General features: G+C 48.3%; 1 protein-coding gene across 1 annotated transcript in view; it reads right to left on the bottom strand.

The window, feature by feature from the left end:
- The window catches only part of PAPPA2 (pappalysin 2), a 95,930-nt gene that overhangs the window by 22,845 nt on the left and 50,958 nt on the right, over positions 1–22,127 (bottom strand). The window contains exons 12-16 of the mRNA XM_054211937.1: positions 21,624–21,759; positions 21,194–21,410; positions 10,049–10,220; positions 7,522–7,699; positions 5,081–5,294 (exon numbers count right to left, since the gene is read on the bottom strand). Coding sequence (XP_054067912.1) covers positions 5,081–5,294; positions 7,522–7,699; positions 10,049–10,220; positions 21,194–21,410; positions 21,624–21,759 — 917 coding nt within the window. The remainder of the gene's footprint in view (positions 1–5,080; positions 5,295–7,521; positions 7,700–10,048; positions 10,221–21,193; positions 21,411–21,623; positions 21,760–22,127) is intronic.

Genomic DNA, 22,127 nt, shown 5'->3' with positions numbered 1-22,127 from the left:
AGCACCTAGGGTGTGATCCAGCTGTCCAACTTGCAAGGGGGAAATCACCTGGGGTTAAGCTGGTGGCATTACAGCAACAGGAGCAAAGTGGTTGGGCAAAGTCTCGCTGGAAGAGCAATGCATTGGGCACTGAGCAAACTCCTTTACAGACCAGGAGCATACCAGCCACATGCTACTTCTCACTCCCCCGCTGGCCACCGGGGTATAACCGATGCAGCCACTGCATCTCCCTGTTGCTCCTCTGAATCACAGAAGAGGCCCTTTGCCCAGGAGCTGGGGGAAGACTTGGGAAGAGGGGCTGAGCATGGAGAGGACACACCATGGGAGCTGCAGTTTGCACAGGTGCACGCTGTGGTTCAGAGCCCCATCGTCTTCACCAGAGCTCCTTGTCTTGATGTGGTGCTGGAGTGACCCCAGCATGGGGTCAGCACTGTGCACAGCCTCTCCAATTTCTCCCCAGACCTGCACCACCCCCAGACCTTGGGGGAGAAACTGCCTTCCTCCAGAGACTCACCCCATCACCAGCATCCGTGCTGGAGAACTTCAAACAGGGATAGCCTGGACTGACCCCAGGGTAGAAGGTGGCATGTGGACCACTGCCACACGTATGAACTGAGCAGTTTATATTAAAGTACGGAGAAGGGAAGGGAGAGGCTTTTAAAAAAAAAAAACAAACACATGTATATATATGAAAAAAACACATCCTTGAAATTTCCAGACCCCCCTCCCCGACTTCTTCTGATCTGGGTTAGCGGCATTTCTCGAGGATTAACAAGGAAGCCAGGAAAATAAGAGTCAAAGCTTCCCCTTCCAACCAGGCAAGCGGATGCCTAATGGGTAGAAGAGGCAGGGGAGACTTCTGAGGCCAGCGAGGGCTGCTTCTGACATGAAGGCATGAGCGTTCACCCAGCTCTGGGAGCTGAGCACACAGGAGCTTGGCTGGGATCCAGCCGTGTACTGGGGTGGCCAGCTTGGGGGAACTGGGTCTGCTGTACAGGAGCTGTGATAAATGAGCCTAAAAGCCTCATCTCCCATGGCAGGAGACTGACAGCTTCAAAAAGAATAGTGGAGGAAGCAGGGACATTTGCCAATAAATTGAAAGAAAGCAAAACCAGCTTTGTAGGACCTCCGGTGCTGCACTCCAAACAGGCTGGGCAACCTGGGCTGTAAATCTTCATCAGAGACCTTAGAGGTGGAAGTGACACAGGAGTCCAGTTGACAGCCTGTGGTTTTTTTACCTGGCTGCTTGGTTCCCTCAGCTCTATGGGTGTTTGCCTTTTATCTGGAAGGGGACAGATGTGGTCAGAAGCAGCAAGCTCCCCGTGCCTTTGCACCCACCACAAATGTACAGTGGCCCAGTGCCCTGCTAAACTCCTGGGTTAGGCTGTCTTGCTTTGCCACTGCGATCTTTCCAATTCATTGCCAGCACTCAGTCTGCTAACTCCTTCCAGTCTGTTTTCTCCTCCACATTCTCCTGCCTCCTCTCCCTCTTTCATAGTCTCCATAGTCTTTGAATGGAGAGAGGAGGCGGAGGGGCTGACACCTCCATGGAAGCTCATCAGGGGGCTGGGCTGTCTCATGGCTCCCTTGATCTCTGGTCAAAATGCAGGTTGAGACTTTAAAATCTGCCTGAAAAGGCCTGCGTGTCTGGTTCATCTTTGCTTCATTCCCTCAAGCTAGCAGAAGGGGATCAACCCCTCACGAAAGTAGCTTTGAGATCCCAAAATCTCTTCTCTCCAAGCAATCATACCGCATTGGCTAAGTGAAACAACCGTTCTGCAGGGTCTGACCTTTTTGGTCTCCAAACGGAGAGCATCCCCCCAGCATGACAGTGCTCCCCTAAAGGATGTCCTAGATATTCCTGTTGGAAAGCTGCTTAAGATGGCACTTTGTGGTGGAAGCAACAGCAGGGACAGACCACTGCGGGAGTGATACCCGTTTTCCCCGAAGTATCTGACCTCTGACTTTCAGGCTGGCTCTTTTCAATGCTGCAGCCCTGGATGATGCCAAACATTGCTCCTTTGTGCAATCCAGGTGGGTGGGTTGGTGCTGCCATTGGACAGATGTTGCCCAAAACCAGAGACCTCCCATCACAAAGCACGAATGCACATGTTAAGTTCCTCTTGTTAACTGTTATTTTGGGGTTAGATGTGAAATAGCTTGACAGCTGGAAACCAGGCTGTTATGTGGGCTCTCCAAGCTGAAAACAGATTTCCTTTAGGAAGAGTCAAAGATTTACCCTTCATGTCAGCGTTGTCTGTCAGATGATCCTGCCAGCAGAAAGGCAGCAAATCTCTGTCAGGATCTTAATTACACAATCAACATTTCTTCTAGGATCCCTCGTTGACAAGCTGTGATTTCTGAAGGGCCTTTCCTCACTCAGGTTAATAGATAAAAGTATCTTCTCTGAGACAACAGATTTCTTTATCCCCTTTCTCTTCCACTTATGCTATGGGAAATGATTTTCAATTACAATTGCAGGAGCATTCTAAGTAACCTTACTGCCCCTGCAGTAAAATTCCACTAAGGAAATAGAAGTGAGGGAATCATATGAGCATCTGTGTCCAAGAGCATCCCATCTTAGACAGGGACAGCTGATTCCCAGCCATGGCTCAGGCCTGCATAAGGTGGGCACCGTAGCCCTACCATGTAAGAAACAAAGCTCCAGAGGTTGGGTCCCCGGTCCAGCTGTAGCAGCCACGGTGTTTTAAGAGGTACATGAGAGAGGAATGCTCTACAGAAGCTTGATCAAAAAAACCAGCTAGTCAGGAGATGATGCTGAGCCCTGGCTGGGTTGAGCTCCTGCTCGCTCACATTACAGCTTAACTGTCCCTATCCAGGGGTATCCAGAGCCATCCCTGAAGGAAGGTGCTTATAAGCAGCCCTTGAAGGAAATGACCAAGCTTCTTATAACAGTGCCGTGAGAAGATGAGCATGTCTTTCACATAGTAGCAGAGTGGGCTGAACCCTTAGGAACCCACAGACATCCAAAGATGCCTCTATACCTTCCCTGGAGAACAGTGCGAGCTCCATAGCTGTGGGCGAGGCCAGCTGGGGATTACATTCCTTCCATCATTCACCTCTAGAAAGGCATGATTGCTAGAGTTCAAAGAATAATTCAAAGGGAGTCTGACTATATTTCCAAGGTTGGGATAATTAGCTGCCACAGGGAGTCTTCAGTGTCAGCTGTGGACCATGCCTGACTTTTGTCCAATATCTAGTACACAGAATCTTGCTTTCTTATGCCCATCAACACCTGTACGAACTAAACCCTTTAGCAAGGCTGGTGCTTGCCAGGTTGGTGGACAACAGGGAGACAATGGATCAAGAACTCAGTTTGCTGAACGCAGAAAGAACCCAGAAAGACTTCAGAAGACCCCAAAAACTGATGTCTGAGTCATCAGCTGAGACCCTGCTCCCTCACCAGCACATCAGCAACCTGCACCCCACCAGTGCCGGCCCCTTCCAGAGCTCTCCATCGCCTTCTCCAAAGACTCGCTTTCTCCAAAACTGGCCCGAACAAAGAAAGCAGCCTCTCACTCTGGCAGCTCCCACCCTCTGCTATCACCAGAAGAAATTGCTGGGAATAGCAATCGACTGGTCCACTTACTGGCTAGTAGCTGCTACTCACTGCATGTGCCAAGGGGTTTGTACTCTCGCTGAGTATACACACAGAGCTCCAGATGAGATGATACACTGGCATTTACTCTTCTAGGGAAAGGCTTTTGCTTTGAATCGGGCCACTCACATAGCAGTTAATGTGGTATGATAAGAAAACAATAAAGTTTGTGCTCCTGTTAATGTTTTTTTTGCTTACTGTAACAGGATCATACTCTACTATCAAAGATGTTAGATGAATTAGTAGCAACGATAACAGCAAATGTGAAAACACTATGTCAACATGCATTGCTATAAAAATGTAAATGACTTTGCATGATTTTCCTTGACTTGTCTCACCAGCTGTTCACTCCCATAGGGAAGGTACACACACGTCAGAGGAGCCTCAGGAACTCCCAGAGGGCATCCTTCTTACCAGCAGTTGCTGCAGCATGACTGAGATGGCCTAACTTTGCAAGCTGCATTGATCTGATTGCACATCCAGTGCCTAAAATGCCACAGGCACGCAAGCTGCTCTGCAGTTGGCAGTCTATGTGATCGTAGCCATAATCACAATTTGCTTAGCTCCCTTTGGCCCAAGAAATGCTCCTAACACTGCAAAAAGCTGTTTACAGAAACCACTTCCTTCATTACAAGGCAAGAAATTTGGCAACTGCTTCCCAGTGCACAACAACCCTACCCCAGAGCAAAGTAGAGATGAAGTCTGCATCCAATTAAAACTGGAAGGGGGCATTAAACAATTAGCACATAATTACCTGATTTGGGTTAGCATCAAGACTCTGAGGAGGACCCAGCCAGTGCCAGGGAATCTTTAGTGACCATACCCAATAGGGACTTCAGCTGGAGGCATCGCAGACAAAATGCTTCTTTACCCCTTAGCGTCACGATATTGGCTGAGCACAGAGGTGGTGAAACACAAGGAGTTTTTTCCCCGAAGCTTTGGGAAAAATCTTCTCCAATTGAAATGCCAGTGCTTGAGATTAAATTTAGCCAAGGCATGCAGGGGGTAAAATGTTAACCCTGACAAAAGGCAGTCATTTATTCTTACGGCCCTCAGCGCCTTGATCTATGTTGTATCACTTTTAGGAAAGACAGCAGCTCCAGCAATCTTCCGGCATCTTATTACATCTAATTACCTGAGAGTCCACAAACACTTCTGTACATGCTTAATTTTCAGCAACTGACAAGTACGTTGAGGTGCACGGCAAAATTTGCATGCTTTAGGTTAAGGCACTTACCGTACTCATGCATGCAACAGCAGCTTGCATCTTTTCCCCACCTGCTTTCACCTGAACCAGAGGAATACCTGTTGTATCTTAAGAAATCTGCATGACCAGAGCAAGCTGCTCTGCCTTGTACCTATCAAATCAGGTCTTTGAGACTGCCAGTGTACCTCTCCTCCTTGCTCACGTTGGGGAAGAGGAGGAACGAAATGGTGATAACAGACCTGCCACAGACTTACTTCTTAGGCTTGCCCGCTACATTCTCAGCCACATGGTATCCAGGCTTGCACTTGTAGCGACAGACTGAGCCCACATCGTGGTTCCCCTGCAGGCACCGCGGAACCAGGAGCTTGGCATTGGCCACCGCAGGAGGTGCATCACACTCCAGCTTGCAGTAGGCTTCAGGGAGGGACCAGAGACTATCCTCCAGGCAGGTCAGCCACTGGTTTGTTCCTGAACCCAAAAGAGAAGCAGTTTGTTGGATTTACAGCTGACCTGGGAATGGAGTCCTGCTGAGGGAAGCTCAGAGCAATTGGCAAAAGTCCTCTCGTTAAGAGTGGATACTGATGCAAGGGAGGCAACAAATATAAAGACCATGGACTCCGTTGCATGGTTGGTCAGGCTGGGGCAGAAACCAAATCCCTTGAATGCAGATAGAAGTGGGGAAGGGGAAACTTCTAGGGAATGGAGAAAGGATCTTTGTTCTGCAAATCCTCCCAAAACTTTCCCTTAAACTTCCCCTCTCTGGTGATGCCTCAGAAAAGCCTTCAGTGGGCTGGGGGCTTTCATGTATGACAGCTATCTGTCATATTTAGCTCAGCTCATCTCCATTCTCCCCAAGTGCTTTTTACAGCTTGTCCTTACCTTCCCTTACAAGCTGTCATACCCTGTGCTACATATGCACTGCAAGTTGGAAACTGCCAGCAGGACAGATGTGGGAACCTTAACTGGTGTGACTAGGAATTCAAATGACCCATTACTAAAGGCTTGGGTTGAGTATTACAGCCCAACTCCCTGTTGTCCCTCTAGAGAGAAGGGGATATTATAGACCCAGCTAATGGGTGGCCAAAACTGCACAGCTCTGGGTGACTGCAGTAAGTGTCCAGGACTGCATCACCCACATGGTGTGGATGATGGATGGCTCACTGGGAACTGCTGAGCAAGAAAAAAAAAATGGACTGAAGTGAATGGGACTCTTCTTACTGAGGGGTTTAGATCAGTAGATTCCTGGTGCATCCAGACTGCTCCACACTCCCTTCGAGCATCGCTTTCTTTTTATGGGATCTCTGCTCTGCCTACAACTCCTCTTGGACCAGGGACAAGACCGTGCGTCCACAGAGCGCCTGTGCTCCCAGCGGGTCAGCACTGCTGAGGGTCAACCCCCACCTCCAAGCACCATGCAGCTGTGTCATCCTTTCCTTGCCTGTTCTTAGGATTTATTAGCCTTGAGAGTCTGCCCGTAAGGATGCGAGCCTTCGGGGAGAACAAGCATCAGGCACGTCTCTGGACCTCTGCGAGTTTACCCGCGTGGCTCGGAAGCCTTGGCTGAGCACCACCAGCCGTCGTGTCAGCCGCTGGAAGTCACCCAGGGCACTCCATCAAGAGGACGTGTTCCCCGCAAGGGAGCCCATGGCAAACCTCCCGTTGAATTCAGCGGGAACAAGGAGGTGGCTGTGAGTGAAGATCAGATTAAAACTCTGCCCTCAGGTGACCCACCTAAGGCAACAGGCATCGGTTCGTGCAGAATTTGGGCTGTCGAGTCATCGTTCGCATGCTGCCCTTTGATCAGCTCATGCTGGGGATCTGCTGGCATCCCCCCCACCCCCGTCTTGAAACGTGACCTTAATTCCCTGCAGTTTTTACTCCTTAGATTTAACTTTAAAAAAAAAAAATATTTTCATACGTTTCAGCTATAAATGTCTCCATAAAATAGGGCACCCATTAAAATGATTTGTTGTATGTGATTGTTCAGAGCAAAGGCGCTGGTGGAAACTCACATAAAGTCCCAATGCTTGAAGCTGTCAAGGTAATTAGCCCCGAAATCTCATCCAGCTCAGCCTCGTATAGACAGGAACAGTAGCTCTCTTTCTCCAGCTTGGCTTAAAAACATTCCTGCGGCTATTGATGGAGTCAGCAGAATGAAGGCCCGGACATGGCGTGTCTGGGGGACTGCTGTGCATCTGGGTGGTGAACATCTCCCAGGCTGCTCTGCAGCTGTGGGCATCAGTCTCTACAGCTCTATACAGACCCAGCACTCCTGAACCACACACTTCCCTCACACCCACCAGACACTGAGCCACTTGTGGCTCTCTGAAGTCCTCTCTGTCTGTCCGCACTGGCTGCCTGCACACTTCCTGCCTCCCTCATCCCCATAGTGCTGGAGGCTGCCAGACTCACCAGCTATAAGGAGAAGGCATCCCTACACCCTGAGGTGGATGGATAAGGGCTGCCAGCCCAGAGATGGGAGTCAGAGGGAATTATCCCCACGCTATGGTGTCCTTGCTCAAGGGGGACGGAGGCCCACCATTTTGGGAGGTCTCTCAAGAGTCCACCCGGCTGGGAGAAGCCAGGATAACTGGGAAATTCAAAGCTGCGATGCTCTGTTTGAACAGCTTGGGACGGGCAGGAAAAGGTGGCATTAAACAGGAAGAGTTAAATCCCTCGGTACTCCAGACCATACCTTGAAGCTTGGCTGGATCGATGCAGGAGAATGAACATCTCTGCAGGTAGGTGGTCCCCTTGGGGCAGGAGAACTCAGCGTAGTACACGTGGGACTGGTCAGGGACACCACAGTCGACAGGGTCACAAGTCACAGATCTGTCCCACTGCCCTGAGCTGCATGTCAGTACCACCTCTTGCTGCAGAGAAAGTAAGGCTCCATCAGACCCCTGTGAATGAGCTTTAATCTACTGGTTTGCCACCACAGCAGAAAGGGTGGACCCAGGTTTCAGGACAAGGAGAACTTTCCTCCATTTTTCCTCCCCAAACGTGCCCTTTCTCCCCACTCCGGACATGGAGTCATGAAGCCCCTACCTGTTCATGGGGTGAAGCTTGGAGTGGGAAAGCAGTGAACGACCCTTCAGGTAACTACGAGGTAATGAGTGAATGGCCCTTGAGTTTGGTCTGTAAGTGCTTTCCTCCAGAAAACACTGGCTGCACGCACACCGTCTGAGCAGTGCCAGAGCACATTAAGGGGGAAAAAAAAGTTATTCCCAGCTCTGTGTGCTGCAATTTTCTTCCCTACAAGATCAAGATTTACGTCAGTCATTGACAGGCAGCTCTCCTGTTGATTGTTTTTCCCTAAATGCACTGATTCTCTCATGCCTCAGCCCACAGACCCCACTGAAATCAGAGGTTCATATAGCCTCATTTACAAATCCTAATTACACAGCCCCTCTTACACAGTTAGGGCACTGCATGAGAACCTAACCCCGCAGTGGTCCCACCACTAACCATGATCAACATGTGCCACGGACTTTGTCAAAACAGAGTGGTAGGTGATGGTGTGCCATGGGCAACCTGTTCTAGTGAAAGGTGTCCCCAGCCATGGCAGGAGGGTTGGACTAGATGGTCTTTTAAAGGTCCCTTCCAATCCAAACTCTTCTATGATTTCCACTCCCAGACCACTAACCCCAGCCCAGCAGACCTCAGGCAGGGGCTGCAGACAAAAGAGGTGTCTTTCAATTGTTTCTGATGTCTCTTTACTGTCTGAGTACCACCACCCTGCTTGTCAAATGTGTGACCTGTCCTCCCAGCCAACAGGTTTTGATTGAACCTGGACATGGTGGAGGACATCACTAAATTTGAGTCTGGCACTCTTGGGTGCACAGCAGGATCATGGTGTAACTGAACCACATGGGGAGAACGGTCAGGGGAGGGCTGTGTGCTTTTTCCCAAAATGTCTCAAGATGCGTGGGGTCACACAGCCAAACCAGAAACATCACTTGGAGGATCAGGGCAGGGCACCTGCAAGCTGCCATCTGCTGTGTCAGCCTCATGGTAAAGCTCTATCCAGAAGTTTTCCATCTCGCTGCCAAATGCAGGAAAACTGTTACAAGAGGAAGATTTATTTTTTGTGGTTTCATTTCAGAGGAGAACAGGAACATTTCATTTACCCTGGGCATGCCTTGGCCCACAGAGCCATGCAGCCTTGTAATTAACAACCTCCCCAGTCATGCGGGGCTGAGCAGTGCATCCCCAGGTGCCCCATTGCACTTTCCAGCTCCCACCTCTCCGTCAGCAAATGCGGACCACTGCAGCACAGGAAACCTGCCTGCCAGGCATCACGAGCACTTGCAACTCTCCGAGGGGATGAGACGTCCATCCTGCTGACATGGCCTGACTCACCTCCATCTGTCTCCACCCAATGCAAATTCACACTCTTGCTCAGGCTAGCATAGGGACCAGCTCAGCCCTGAAGACTCTCGTTCCCCCTCCAGGAACAGCCTAAGGGTGGGACACACTGTGCCCACAACCCTGCCAAGGTGATTGCGCAGACCCAAGGCAGCCCAGCTCCCAAGGGCACATCAGTTCCAGGTCTCCTCGGTCAATGGCTAAAAGCCATGCTGGGTTGTGGCTTTTACAAGGCATCCCCCAGTCCTCTGGAAAGCCGGACAAACGCTTTCATGGTGACCCCTGTGCTGCCCTGCTGGCATGGGCAGTGTTATTGCAACACAAAAGAAAGGAAGAAAAGCTCTCAACACTGTCGGCTGCCCCTAAATATAGTCATTCTGCAATGACTTCATTTTTTCCTGAGCCACTAACTTCAGCTTTAAGAGAGAAAGTGTCCCAGGGATGTTTAACCCTCCCAGCAATATCCATCTGGAGAACAGAAATGTCTACCTCCCCCCCTGCGGAAGTGCGTCACCCTGGCTTGGGAAGTGCATCACACTGAAGTTTCTTTTCTTGCAAGAGCAGAGCTGTGGTCTGCAAGCAGCACTGTGGTGTGCAGGCAGCCAGGAAGACTGCAGCAAGGGAAGAAGAGAGGTCCCTAGAGCAGGATCACCAGCCATTGGCACAGAGGTCCAGGTCCAGGGCCAGAGCCTCCACTGGGCTAAGGTTCATTGGAAGAGCAGTGAGGAGTTTGGGGCTGGAGGAACAAGGTGCCATGGGGTCATTCCAACCACCTCAGGGTAATTAAACCTTTCATAACGAGCACTTGGTCCAATGGGCCATGAGGTCAACCCCGTACTTTGAGGTTCACTCACCTGCGTGGAGCCCAGGCTCTTCCCATTGCCAGAACGGATGACAAAGCCCTTTTCGCAGGTGATGGTACACGCCATGTGCCTCGGGGCATCGGAGGTGCAGTTGAGGGTGGCAACATGAGCGAGCAGTGGCCGTGTGCAGCTTCCTGATCCTGCACAGGCACCATGGACACAGCTATAGAGAAGAGGTAAAGAATCAGCAAGTAGGTCCCAGGGCTTATGCAGCAAGGAGGGGCTCTGTCTGGGTGACATCTGTGTGGGATGCTCAGCGGGTCACAGATGTCTAGAGAGATGCACACCTATCCCTCATTCCCAGCTTATTCCAGGCTTGAAGTCTCCTGACAATGATGCCGGGAAGGTACTTTTTCCCAGCTCTTGGCTGGACCTCAGCCTGACCCCAGCCCACACCTTCCCACAGACCATCATGTCCTTCCAAGCTGATGAAAGGAGGCACAGCCCAACAATGCTTCTTCCAAAATCCATGCTCTCTGGTGGGCCTACTCCAGCTCCTCTACCCGAGGGAGCACAGGCTGCATTGCACAGAGCCTGCACACGGCCTGGTACCGAAGGGTTTTCGTGTAGATGCACCAAGGGAGCAAGAGGAAGGAGGTCATGGGGAGAGGGCAGGCAGGTGATGTATCCAGCATGGCCACAACTCCCAGAGCCAAAGTGGGGAAATTAATATCAGATGGCCTTATCAAGCAGCACTCCTCAATGCACAAGGAATAAAGAACAGTCACTGCAGCACCTTCCTGAGAATGCTGCGGCTTCTCCAGCAGTTAGGCAGTTTCACATCTCCAACATGCTCAAATCATGGTGGACACCAGAGAATTTGTGGCAAGGGACCTCCTGAAACTGTGCTTTGCGATGCCATAGGAAGTACACAGTTAGACTCACACGTGATTGCAGCCACTCACATGTGTCCTCCTGTACATACTCTGCTCACACATGTGTCTCAGACAGAAGTGTGTGGGGACATACAGTGGACAGCAAAAGATCTGCACTTTCCAAAGGCAACAAAGCCCAGAAAGTAACATTGAGTGTTTCTCCTTCCTGGTAGCTTTTGAATCCATGCCTCAATTTCAGTAGGCCTTAGTGCAGAATAAGAGAAGATTTGTAGCAACAGAGGGCCAGGAAAAAAAAAGATGAAGAGGCTTTTTTAAAGCCTGTGCTGATAGAAGGGTAACAGGTACGTCAAACCCTGTATTAGACATCAGAGAATCCACAGAAGATTCTGCAACTGCAAGGAAAAGTTTAGCTGGAGAAGGAACCTCTGCAGATACTAGGGAACCATCCATGAGATGTTCTTCAACCTACACACAGTCTCCCCCAGACCTGGCAGAAGAGCTGCCTGAGCTTCGTGTCCACAGAGCCTGTGGTGGAAGGGGGAAGCTGAGCATGCTGCAGCTGTCTCCTCCGCCCGACTCTGGTCACCTTCCTACTCTGCTTTGATGGTCTTCAGCGGCTCTGTTCTTCCCACAGGCTCACACATTTCAAATCTGTACATGTTGATGTCAGGCTCTTTGAGATCCAGATCATCTCAACACACACCTGTCCAGCTCTAGAGACTCAGCTGTGGCCACCAAGGTGAGATGCAGCTAAAATGAGGAATTACCCTCCCCTTTGCACCACCTTCAAGTTACAAGAGGACCCAGTAAAGCTGTCACCCATCCCTGGGAACCATCAAGGACCAAAGTGGAGTGCCAGGCAGGGGGTTATGGCCTCCATCAGCGAAATGCAGACAGTACATGAATTACCTGAGATGGAGTGGTGCCAAGGCTCAGTTGACACAACAGCTCCCACAAGAAAATAACCTGGGTGTCTGTCGGTCAGGCTTTATCTTTTACCAAGTGGTACCAGCGCAAAAAAAAAGACAGCAGCCCTCCTGAAGGAGGGGCAGAGGTGCTGCAGCTTCAGGTGATAACTGGGAGAGAAGGGAGGAAGGTGTACCTGAATGCCTCCCCTCTGCTCCCTGCTTTGCACGGGGCTGCTGACAATTGTGCACTGCCTTTCACCCAGGGGAGGCAGAGGCAGCCTTGGACTCTTGCATTCGCTCAGCCTCTCCATCCAGCCAAGGATGCACAGCTAGAAATCCCACAAATGACACAAGAAAAAAAAAATAACAAACCAAAAAAAAACCCAACAGTGCCGACATGGACGTTAAGGGAATGCAATGTGCTGTTGACTCTGGACAAGTCCACCAAGCCAAAGACACGGTGGAAACCTGCAGGCCACAGCCCTGAAAGAGCCGGTGGGCACAGGAGGGGACCACAAAGGAGAACAAGAAGAAAGGGGCTGTTTTTTCAATGCAGACCTGTTTATGAAGTGAGAAATGGTTTCAGGGTAGCTGCTGCAAATTCTTTCACTGGCTTATATTTCCATTTGCTTCCTTTTTAAAGAATTTGTTTTACGAGCACAGTGTTTGTCAGATCATTAGCTTCTGAGGGCATCTGGTACCAATTGTAGCCCTCTCCCCTCCCCTCCCACAGTCACCTTCTCCAGGCGGTTGCTTTGCTCCCTGCCTGTGCCCCCGCTGCATGCACAGGCACGCTCCCGTCCCCGACTCCACCTCCCCATGAAGGAACCACTGTCCGAAACTTCCTTGCGTGCGTGTCTCTGTACATGCATGTGTGAAAGGGGATGAGCTTCTCCTCCCTCTAGCCTTGCTCTGGCCTCCCATCCCTTTCCTCGCCAGTCATGGACATGGAGGGAGCTGCAGCTGGCACACAGCACCTCTCCTACCATTGTGATTGGTGCTACATCAAAACACCATAGCAAGAAAGCCCTTATTCCCATGTGCCTCCAGGCACATGGGGATTATCCAGCCAAGTCACAGCCCACATGTTGGGAAGCAGGGCTAGGAGATGAGCAGTGGGTTCACCAAGTGGCTGTAGGCTACCCACCAGCTGGATAGACACAGCAGGACGCCAAGACACTTAACTTCATCTGCTCATGAAGGCGCGTTGAGTTACGGAGTGTGCGCTTGTCTCAGCATTGGTTCAGAGACGGTGGTGGCACCTCCAGGTATGTCCAGCCAGGCCAAGTGCTTGGCTGGAGCAGCTCTGCTGGTGCTAGTGGAGAGATGGCACATTGTCTGGGACAGCCTTGGCAGTCGGGACCAATGCTGTTATTTCATTACAAGTAATGAAGCACTGATCCTTTTCAGACCTTCTGGACACATTTTGGTTTTCCATCAGTTCAGAAACATAACCAGCAATGCTGATATAAAGTAGATCAAGAGATCAGCAAGTTTCTTACTGTATTATTATATAGGCAAAATATTATCTAGATTAGTTATACATAGGGGATTGATAATTATAGGTCATAATATCAAAATCTTTCTTTGTATATACACCACACATACACACTTATGCATACGTTCTATATGTGCATACAGACATATTTTAGAAATAATTAGCTTTCTTTTTGCCCCAAAAGATGACTAACGTCACCATTTTCTCTGTGACTAACAACACACCCCTATCCCACAAATACTCACTAGGTTTTATTTTGGAAATGATTCAAGACTTGTAGATTCTCGGTTTCTGAGAAGCTGTTCTCATCCTACATGTAGCTTTGAAGTCTGGTGTTGCCATCCCAGACCTGAAGAGGGGTTTGTGCCACTGAAAGCCATTGTCCTGGTCTGAGGTAGAACAGAACCACCTTTGTGTTCGGTAATTTTACTGCTTAGCTAGGCCTCTTCTAACTGTCTGAAATTAACAGCGTGTTGTGTCAAAACCAGTTCGTTTTCAGAGTGATAAGACCAATGTTTACAGTTTGTGCCAAGGAACGGTACTCAGAAAGGCTCTTGTTTATACTTATTTCCATAACAACCAATGATGTCGGCTAATTTCATGATTTGCCCCGTTGGAGGGTCAGAAACAGAAAAGTGTAGAGGAGTCCCGCCTGCAGGGAGGAGCAGACAGGACAGGTGACCCAAAACTGACCAACAGGGGTATTCCATCCCATCTGCCCCATGCTCAGTATAAAAGCTGAGGGGTCAAAGGGTCAACTCTCTTCCTTCAATGGCTGACATCCGAGGAGGACCCTGTCTGTTCATCTGCCTTTGATCCCAATCCGCTGGTTCCTGACTACATCTGTGGAATCCAGTTCCCACCTGGCGCTGAATCCAGTCTGGGACTTCCCCACTTCCTGCCGGTGACGACATCCTGGGAGCTTAATGCGGTTTTGTATATAGTGTATCTATTTTATTATTTTCCTTTTTATTTTATTATTAATATTTCATTAAAATAGTTTAGTTTCTTCTAAACTTGTAACTCTCTGTATCTCTCCTCTTCCTCTCCGTATACGAGAGGCTGGGGGAGAGCATCTGTTGCTGGCCAGTGGCCAATTTGGCCAAAACCACGACAGCCATCTAATTTTCTCAAATTTATCAATAAGCTTAAAAATATATATATATCATCTCTGCCTACAAACTTTGCCTTGATCGCTTCCTTTATCATTATCAGCATCATCATGATTACCACTGCAATACTCCAGGCCAGGACACCCTTGAGCATGATGCCATGCAAGTGCAGGACAAAAAACAAAACAAAACCAAATCCATGTGGCCTGACCGCATTGTGATCCACATGCCTGACCAGGGTTCGGGTAACATGATGGGATAAATCATTGGTCCCATCTGCTGGAAGACCCTAACGAAGGCTGGACGAGGAAATGGTGTAGTTAGCCCAGTTCTGATCTCAGCATGAAGTAGCTCTTTCTCCTTTTGATGATAAATGAAATTCCTGTATCGCAGCTGCGAACTCCTGACATTTGGCCATTTCTGATTCAGGCCGTATAAGATGTGGTACGAGCCAATTTGGTTTTTTTTTCTGCATGAAACATCAAAAAAAAATTTCCATTTTTATCCCAGCATCTTTTGAAGCTCAAACTAATGGTTTGTCAACATTTTCACAAAATACCAAGGTTTTTCTCCTAACTTATCCCACATCAGCACAAGCCTGCATGATTTTCTGGGCTCACCAACTCCCATAACTCATACATCAAAGAAAGTTTCAGATCTGGAAATTTGTGAAATTCGGCCTAGCAATGGCCCTAACGGCTCTGGAACGATAAGAGCTTTGTTCTGAAATTCTATAAACCGGAGCAAAACTTTTCCTTCATCTTTCTCTAATAAAAGCAGGAGGCAACTGCCAGCAATGGAGCGCATTGAGCCAGTGGTAAAAATGCTGGTAGGGAGACATCATTTTGTTGTGACAAACCCCAAATCCTGAAAAGCTGAAGTTTCCCATTTTACAACAATTATTTCATGGAACCCAGAAAATACCGATGGATTTACCCAAGTCAAGCAAAGCCAAGCCAAATACAGTGCAGCTGCCTAAAGTATAATAAATCATCCATAAATTGCTGTAGTGCCTACCCAAGCTTTCAACCCAAAGATTGCTGCTAAAAAAGCCCTTATCATCGAGCTCCAACTCTAACAGAGGAAAATTATTAAAAGTAGTTCATCTCATGGTGCAAATTTTTTGGGGAGAGGTGTTTATAGGGGATGCTGATGGAAAGGTAAAGACTTCAGCCAAATGTCCTGAAGTTAAAAGTAGTCACTGCATGTGCTCTGGTGGAGTCTGGATTGTAGCACTGAACATCAGTGAGATAAAAGATGTTTACCCCAATGTGGTCTAGCAAAAGAAAATAGCTAGGAAATGAGAAAAGGTGTTTTGGAAATACTTGGGAATTTCTCCCTTCAGGCATGTTTCTTGTGAAGGGGAAAGGTCTCACTTTTCCAGTAAATCTGATGGCAACCATCCTTGTGGGAGCAGGCTGCATGTACAGACCCAACGGTGGTGATGCTGCTTGATTACGATCTTCATTGAGGTTGCCACCTCAAGAAAAGATATTTCCTTCTGTACGTGACTCCCAAAGAAACTTGGCAAAAAAAATAACATCCCTGTGAGTCATCCACTGTCATCTACCTCACAGATAGAGAATAGACACAGCAAGATGTCAAATGACCTGTTGGCACTTCTGCAGCCACAGTGGCAAAGGCAGGAAAAGAGGTAAGAGGAGATAAATCTTAATATATTTCTAGGTAGTTACTTTCCATGTTTTTTTTTTTTTTTTTTTTTTTTTTTTTTTTTTTTTTTTTTTTGTTTTTTTGTTGTTTTTTTTTGTTTTTTTTTTTTTTGTGTTTTTTTTTTTTTTGTTGCTTGCTACACCAAAACAGATTTACAGAAGCACAGAAAGTGAGGCTGAAGGGGATGTCAACTTTGGGCTAGTCAGCTTCCCAACCTGAGGCAGGACGGACCGTACCTTCATCACTCCTGAGAGAAGTTGGCCTGACTCCTTCCTGAAGGCAGACGGCCCACCTGCCCATCATAAGAGCAGCACACAGGTAGGATTTATCTGCCAGTATTCCTCAAGGATGCATATTCAGCTATTCCAAAGACCACCTTTATTCCACATCTGATCCCCATGGCAACATGCTGCACCTTATTTCTGCTGCCTCCTCTCTTGTCCGGAGGAATTCACTTCTGATCCACATCCACCACCAAGCAGGACACAGAAATAGTGGAGGGATTTCAAAAGGGAGCTGCCAGCAGAAGCCATAGCTAGACTGCAAGACTTACGCTACCAGATTTTAGAAGGAAAAAATATTTATCATGGCAGAGAGGAGATAGCAAGAGGATCTGATTGCTCCGTACAGACACATACACACAGAAAAGAAGTCTGCTGGCAGGAGGCATTTAGACCTTTCTGACAAGGATGGAGCGAAAGCAAAAACTTTCATCTTGAAATCAGAGGCAGCTTCTCAGCAGAGAACATTACTGGACATAAGAATAGCTCAGCAGGGGAGATGGTGGACTCATCACCTCCTGCAGCCTGTAACACAAGATAAGAGAGCCTACTGAAGGACACGTTTAATCCAGTGTCTGTGAAAAATGCTAGCACCTGTATGAGACATTAGGGAGTGCAGAATGGGGGCAGGCTGGCTGTAGCAGTACACTGAGGGCTCTGCAGGCAAGCTCCCAGCGCTTGTTCTCTTCTTCACTGGACATGGGAAGGTCACATAATGTCCATATTGGTAAGAGAATAAAGGAATCGAGATCAAGTCTCAGGGGTTCACTGGGAGCTCTACGGGGGTCGGGAACAGAACATGCCTCACACCACACAATTGTTCTGTGTTGTAATTCACCTTCCCTCAATGTATCAGGGGTTGGCCATGCTAGGAGCAAGACTGGGTGGCCCTTTCCATGAGGTAACACCAAGCACCCTGTTTCTAAGCTGTTCATCTGCTGTGTTTGACTCAAAATCAAATTGGTGTTAGGAGATATTGTTTTCTAGGTGAGACCGGCTAGTCTCAGGGAAAAGCAGAAGATGCCTTGAGCATCCTAAAAAAAGCCTATATAAAGCATTAAATTGAAGAAGCTGACTACGCTGCAGAGAGCAAATGGAATGGGGCAGCCCATGAAAATGGTCCTTGCACCTTCAAGGGTTTCCCTTGCCACCATGCAGCCAAACAGTGAAGCCACCAGTTGTAGTGAATGATCAAGTCCTACAGTGGAGCCTTGGCCACCATTGCCCATCAGCCAGTCAGTGACCCATAAGCAAAATGCCACAGGTCAACAGGCTTTGCTGCCAAAGGAGAGGAACCTTGAGAGGTCTGAAGGGCAGAGCCAAAGGCTGAGGTGAGCCCATGACCCAGGAAAGGTGGTGATCATGATCCTGGGTTTGGTCCTTGAGAAGTTTTTTTTCATCCAGACCAAGGACAGAGGATGTGCATGGTGCAGGATAGACGCAACCTACTCTGATGGGCCTCATGGTTCACCCAGGAGGCTGCATTAACCTGGGAGAGGCAGGGAACAGACATGCTGTCCTCATGGCAGACAACTCAATGACAGCTGTACACACTGGAAGAGCCTGAACAGACACTAGCTGGGAGGAAAGAGTGGAAATGGAGGTACATCTTGACCTAAGTATGTACCAGTCCATCAGGGGTGTCCTTAGGATCCCAACATAAGTATCCATCCACTTTGTCCATGATCCCTGACCATGGAACACCCTTAGGCCAGAGGGAAGGAAAGGAAACACCAGCATCTCTACCCAGGGTTCCCACAAATTTTCACACCGGCCACAGATGCAGTTCATAAATTGACCTTGAATGAATTTGGTGCCTGAAAGAAAGAAAACAAACCAAGTAAAACCTGCTTGGGAAATGGCCCTCTTTGCTGAATAAAGTTTAGCAATTGAAAATACGTAAACAACTCCCTCCTCCATCTGATTTTCTCTCCCTGACACCTACTTTCTGTATAAAAGGAATCCAGACCAGACTCTCCTTGATGTGTTAAGCCCACTTTTGGGGGAGCAGAAGAGGGCACTCACACAGGAAATAAAAACACAATGCAGATTCCATTTTGTAGCACCTTTCCTGTTAACTCGCCAAGGCATTTCCCAGCATATGCTAACATAAAATAAAACACACTAAAAATGAAACCAAACTAAAAATAAACATAATGGAGGAAATGCACAATGTTCCCCTGGTTCAGTATACAACCTGTACCAAGGAAAACAGGAGGGACTGTGCTTCAGCTTTAAAATACAAAGAAAAGGATGAAAGCTGGAGAGTTTGAGTTTCCTGGGTGGAAATTCACTAAAAGTTTGATTTCTGTTTGACCTCATGAGGTTGTGATTGGGTACAGAGAGCAAAGAAGAGCCCTGAGCTGCTGGTAGAGGCAGTAGAGGGGGGTTCCTGGTGCTGGTAGCAAGGTGCAAGGGAAGGACACCACACTGATCTGGTCTTCAAGTGCTCTTCCAACCTTCAGTGCTCAAGCAGGTCCAAAAGCAGAAGGCAACTCTTTTTTCAAAACAAGGGTGTACTTTTCTAGCACCAAACACCTGCTGCATCCAGACCTGGAGATGGCTGCGTTTCAGCAGCAAAAACACAATCTCTTTGTTTTCCCCAGCCTGCAAAGCACTTTGAGATCCTTCAAGATGAGAGATGATACAGAAATACCACGCTATCATATATTTATTATTTTGGCAATGAGCATTTCTAGACTGAAGTCAGGAAACCTAGTTTCTTTGTTGCTTTTGTTACTGTCCCTTCTTTGGGTTATTTTAGGAGAGCACTCGCATGCACACACTGTGTATATGAGGCTGAGTGCAATCGGTCAATTAAATTCTTTATAGGAATAACACAGGTGATCTGTTATCTTTTACATAAGATTCTACATTCTTGTGTTTCTATAGGGGATTTTTTCCCCAAACTCCACCTGCCTTATATGAAATGGATTATTAGCCCTTAAAAATAAAGATAGTGCTGTTTTGGAGATGAAATAGATTTTTAAAATATAATAAGGGGGGGATGCTTGAATGTTTCCTGACTTAACAGAGGCAGATCCTTTGCCATTAGTGAGACTGCGGGAGGCTGTAAGCCTAACCCCACTCTAGAATATTCAAGTCTTTTGTCCAGGAAAGCAATACTGTAAATAGCATTTCCTATTCTGAAAACTCTGGGGATCTGATTTACTTGAGTGTTTGCTAAGGGCACGTGTATAACCTGCAATTCCACATACTGCAGCTAAGCCAAGGCCAAGGGGAGCCCGCAGGACAGCAGCGAGCGGAGAAAGAGAAGATGTGAGGATCCTGCTGGGTCCTGCCATGGGGACAGCACGCAGCTCTGTGCACTTTGACGATATGAAAACTGGCTTGTCCTTCAGCTATAATGAGACTTTAAAGAACAAAACATCTACTTTCCTCTCTGTTTATCCCTACACAAGCTTCTCCCCATACATACGCGATGCCCAGCTGCATCTGCTCAGTCTATTCCTCCTTGCAGTCATTTCTGAGGGGGAGGGGGAAGCTCTCAAGCAGTGAGAGCGCAAAATTATTTTAAAGGATGGGAAAATGTAATTGAAAAACCACATCAGTTGGCTGGGGTCTTAGAAGCATGTGTGCACATAGCTGTAACAGCTACCAGGAGGAAACAGGCTGCGTTTCAGGTGGACGCTGATCCTTTAATGTAAGGCTGAGAATAATATTTATATGCTGACTCACTAAGATTTATGTTTCTGTATAAATCACACATGCACTTAAAAAAAAAAAAAGAAGGTAAAAAGCAACTGCAGGATATTCATGGCTTCTAGAACTCTACATAAATCAATTGTACCATGATTCCACAAGCTTTTAGACAAACACAAGCACGCTCATTCATTATGGGGGCTGTTCATCCATTCAGGGCCATCAATAGAAGGAAAAATGACAGTAGCAGTGATGTGATGACCCTAGTCAAAGCCCTTCACTTTTAACGCACCCACAGGTCCAGCAAAACTTGGACCCAGAAGTCAGTATTGCCAGTGGTGCAGTTTTGAGTAACAGGCTGAACCAGATCTTCGGATCGGCACACTTGTAGGTTCAGGGAGCCTGGGATCCGAAAGCAAAGACAGACTTGGCAGGTCTGGCTGCCGTCAGCCCTGCTACCCCTCTAGGACAGAGCTGAGCACCACCCTTTCATTCCTCCATGGACCTGTGCCTCTGCTCGGCACGCTCTTTCCGCCTTTTTTGTTTAGTCTGTCTTGGATGATGGTCCTTCCCCATCCCTTTGCCAGCACGACCAGCTGGGAGAGCAGAACCCGTTCTGCAAATGCTGCCTCTCGTTTGCTGCTTTACGAAGACAGGCAGACACCTGCAAGCGCCCAGCATCAATAAATTAAAGCACCATTGCTACTATTATTGTTATCACTGCATTACGAAGGGGGTGGCGTGAGACTTGGTGAGGAGCCGGGGATGGATGGGGAGCCAGCACAGAGAGGAGAAGGAGGAGATCTTCATGTCCACTTCCTTCAGCATGGGGAAGACTGGGATGGATGAAGACAGAGCTTGCAAAGCAGATGCTGAAGAAGTCTGCATTTCAGCTTCATCAGCAACGATCAGCAATAAGTCCTTAGCAGAGGGAGCTTGGTTTTCCCACCAGGAAACTGTCCTTTAATACACTTTTGTGCAGATGCACAGGCCACGTACAAAATCTATTTTCCTGCTTTTCCCCCCAACAGCGAGATAAGCAAATCAAGACTCATTACACTGGATTTTCCAACACCACCTCAAAAGCCACCTGAGAAGAGTCACAAAACACTCAGCGAGTAGATAAAAACCCCAAAATGAAGCACAAAGCCCCAAAGGAGATGATACCTGTAGCGCTGGTGGCCATATCCCTCCTCATGTTGTAGGAAACAGGTGGTGGGATCAAAACCAGACTGAGCTGATGTCCGCAAGGCCACAGCTGCGATGCCCACAAGTGGAGAGGAGAAGTTGAGCAGTATTGAAGAAGCCCAGTGGGAGGGATCTTCCTGGCCATAGGTCACGTTGATGACAAGCGGGTTGTACTGGCATGACAGCTCAAACATCCCTGCAAGATGAGGCAAAGAAAGAAGCTGCTAGCTCAGCTCCAGGGATATTTTCTCTGCTTCTGATTTACTTCCTCTGCTCCCCCGTATCCCACCAGACCAGCTTAAGAAGTAGCAGATGCTGCAAGGGGGGACGGGGAACACCAGCACTCAACTCAATGAGAGACTGCAGCAATGGTGGGGACTCCTGTTGTGTGAGCCCATAGGATGCTCACCCAAAGAGTGGTTCAGCCCATCTACGCTGCTCAGCTGGACGGTTACCCTCGGCTTGTGCTGGATGCTTGGGACGGTGCCGTCAGAGGCCAGAAAGATCAGGATGGAAGTGGGCACCACAGGTCTCTCAAAGCACACCTGGGCAGGAGGACAAGAGAGATCCTGAGAGCATGCATACCAAATAGAGCCTTTCTGATACCATATATGCAAGAGGGAAAGAAAGAGGGAGCGTGGGGAGAGAGCAGGAGCAGAGATAGGGGGTCAGAGACTGCAATTGTGCAGGGCAGCAAATGAGTGGGAAGAGAGACAGGAGGGAAGGAAGGGTGCAGAAGCACAGTCCTTTCCCTCTTAATTCCCCTTCTCCCTTTCAGTAGTCTTCCCCACGTGTATCAGTCCTGCCTTGCCATAAATTTATGGCATTTTCCCAGCTTCCACATTTTCTACTCTTAGAATTGAGCAACACCTGACTGATACCTGGATAACCCCTTTTCTGCCCTCCCTTCTCC

Source organism: Rissa tridactyla, chromosome 8 (assembly GCF_028500815.1).
Source record: "Rissa tridactyla isolate bRisTri1 chromosome 8, bRisTri1.patW.cur.20221130, whole genome shotgun sequence".
NCBI lineage: Eukaryota > Metazoa > Chordata > Aves > Charadriiformes > Laridae > Rissa > Rissa tridactyla.
This window is presented reverse-complemented; position numbering and strand designations above follow the sequence as displayed.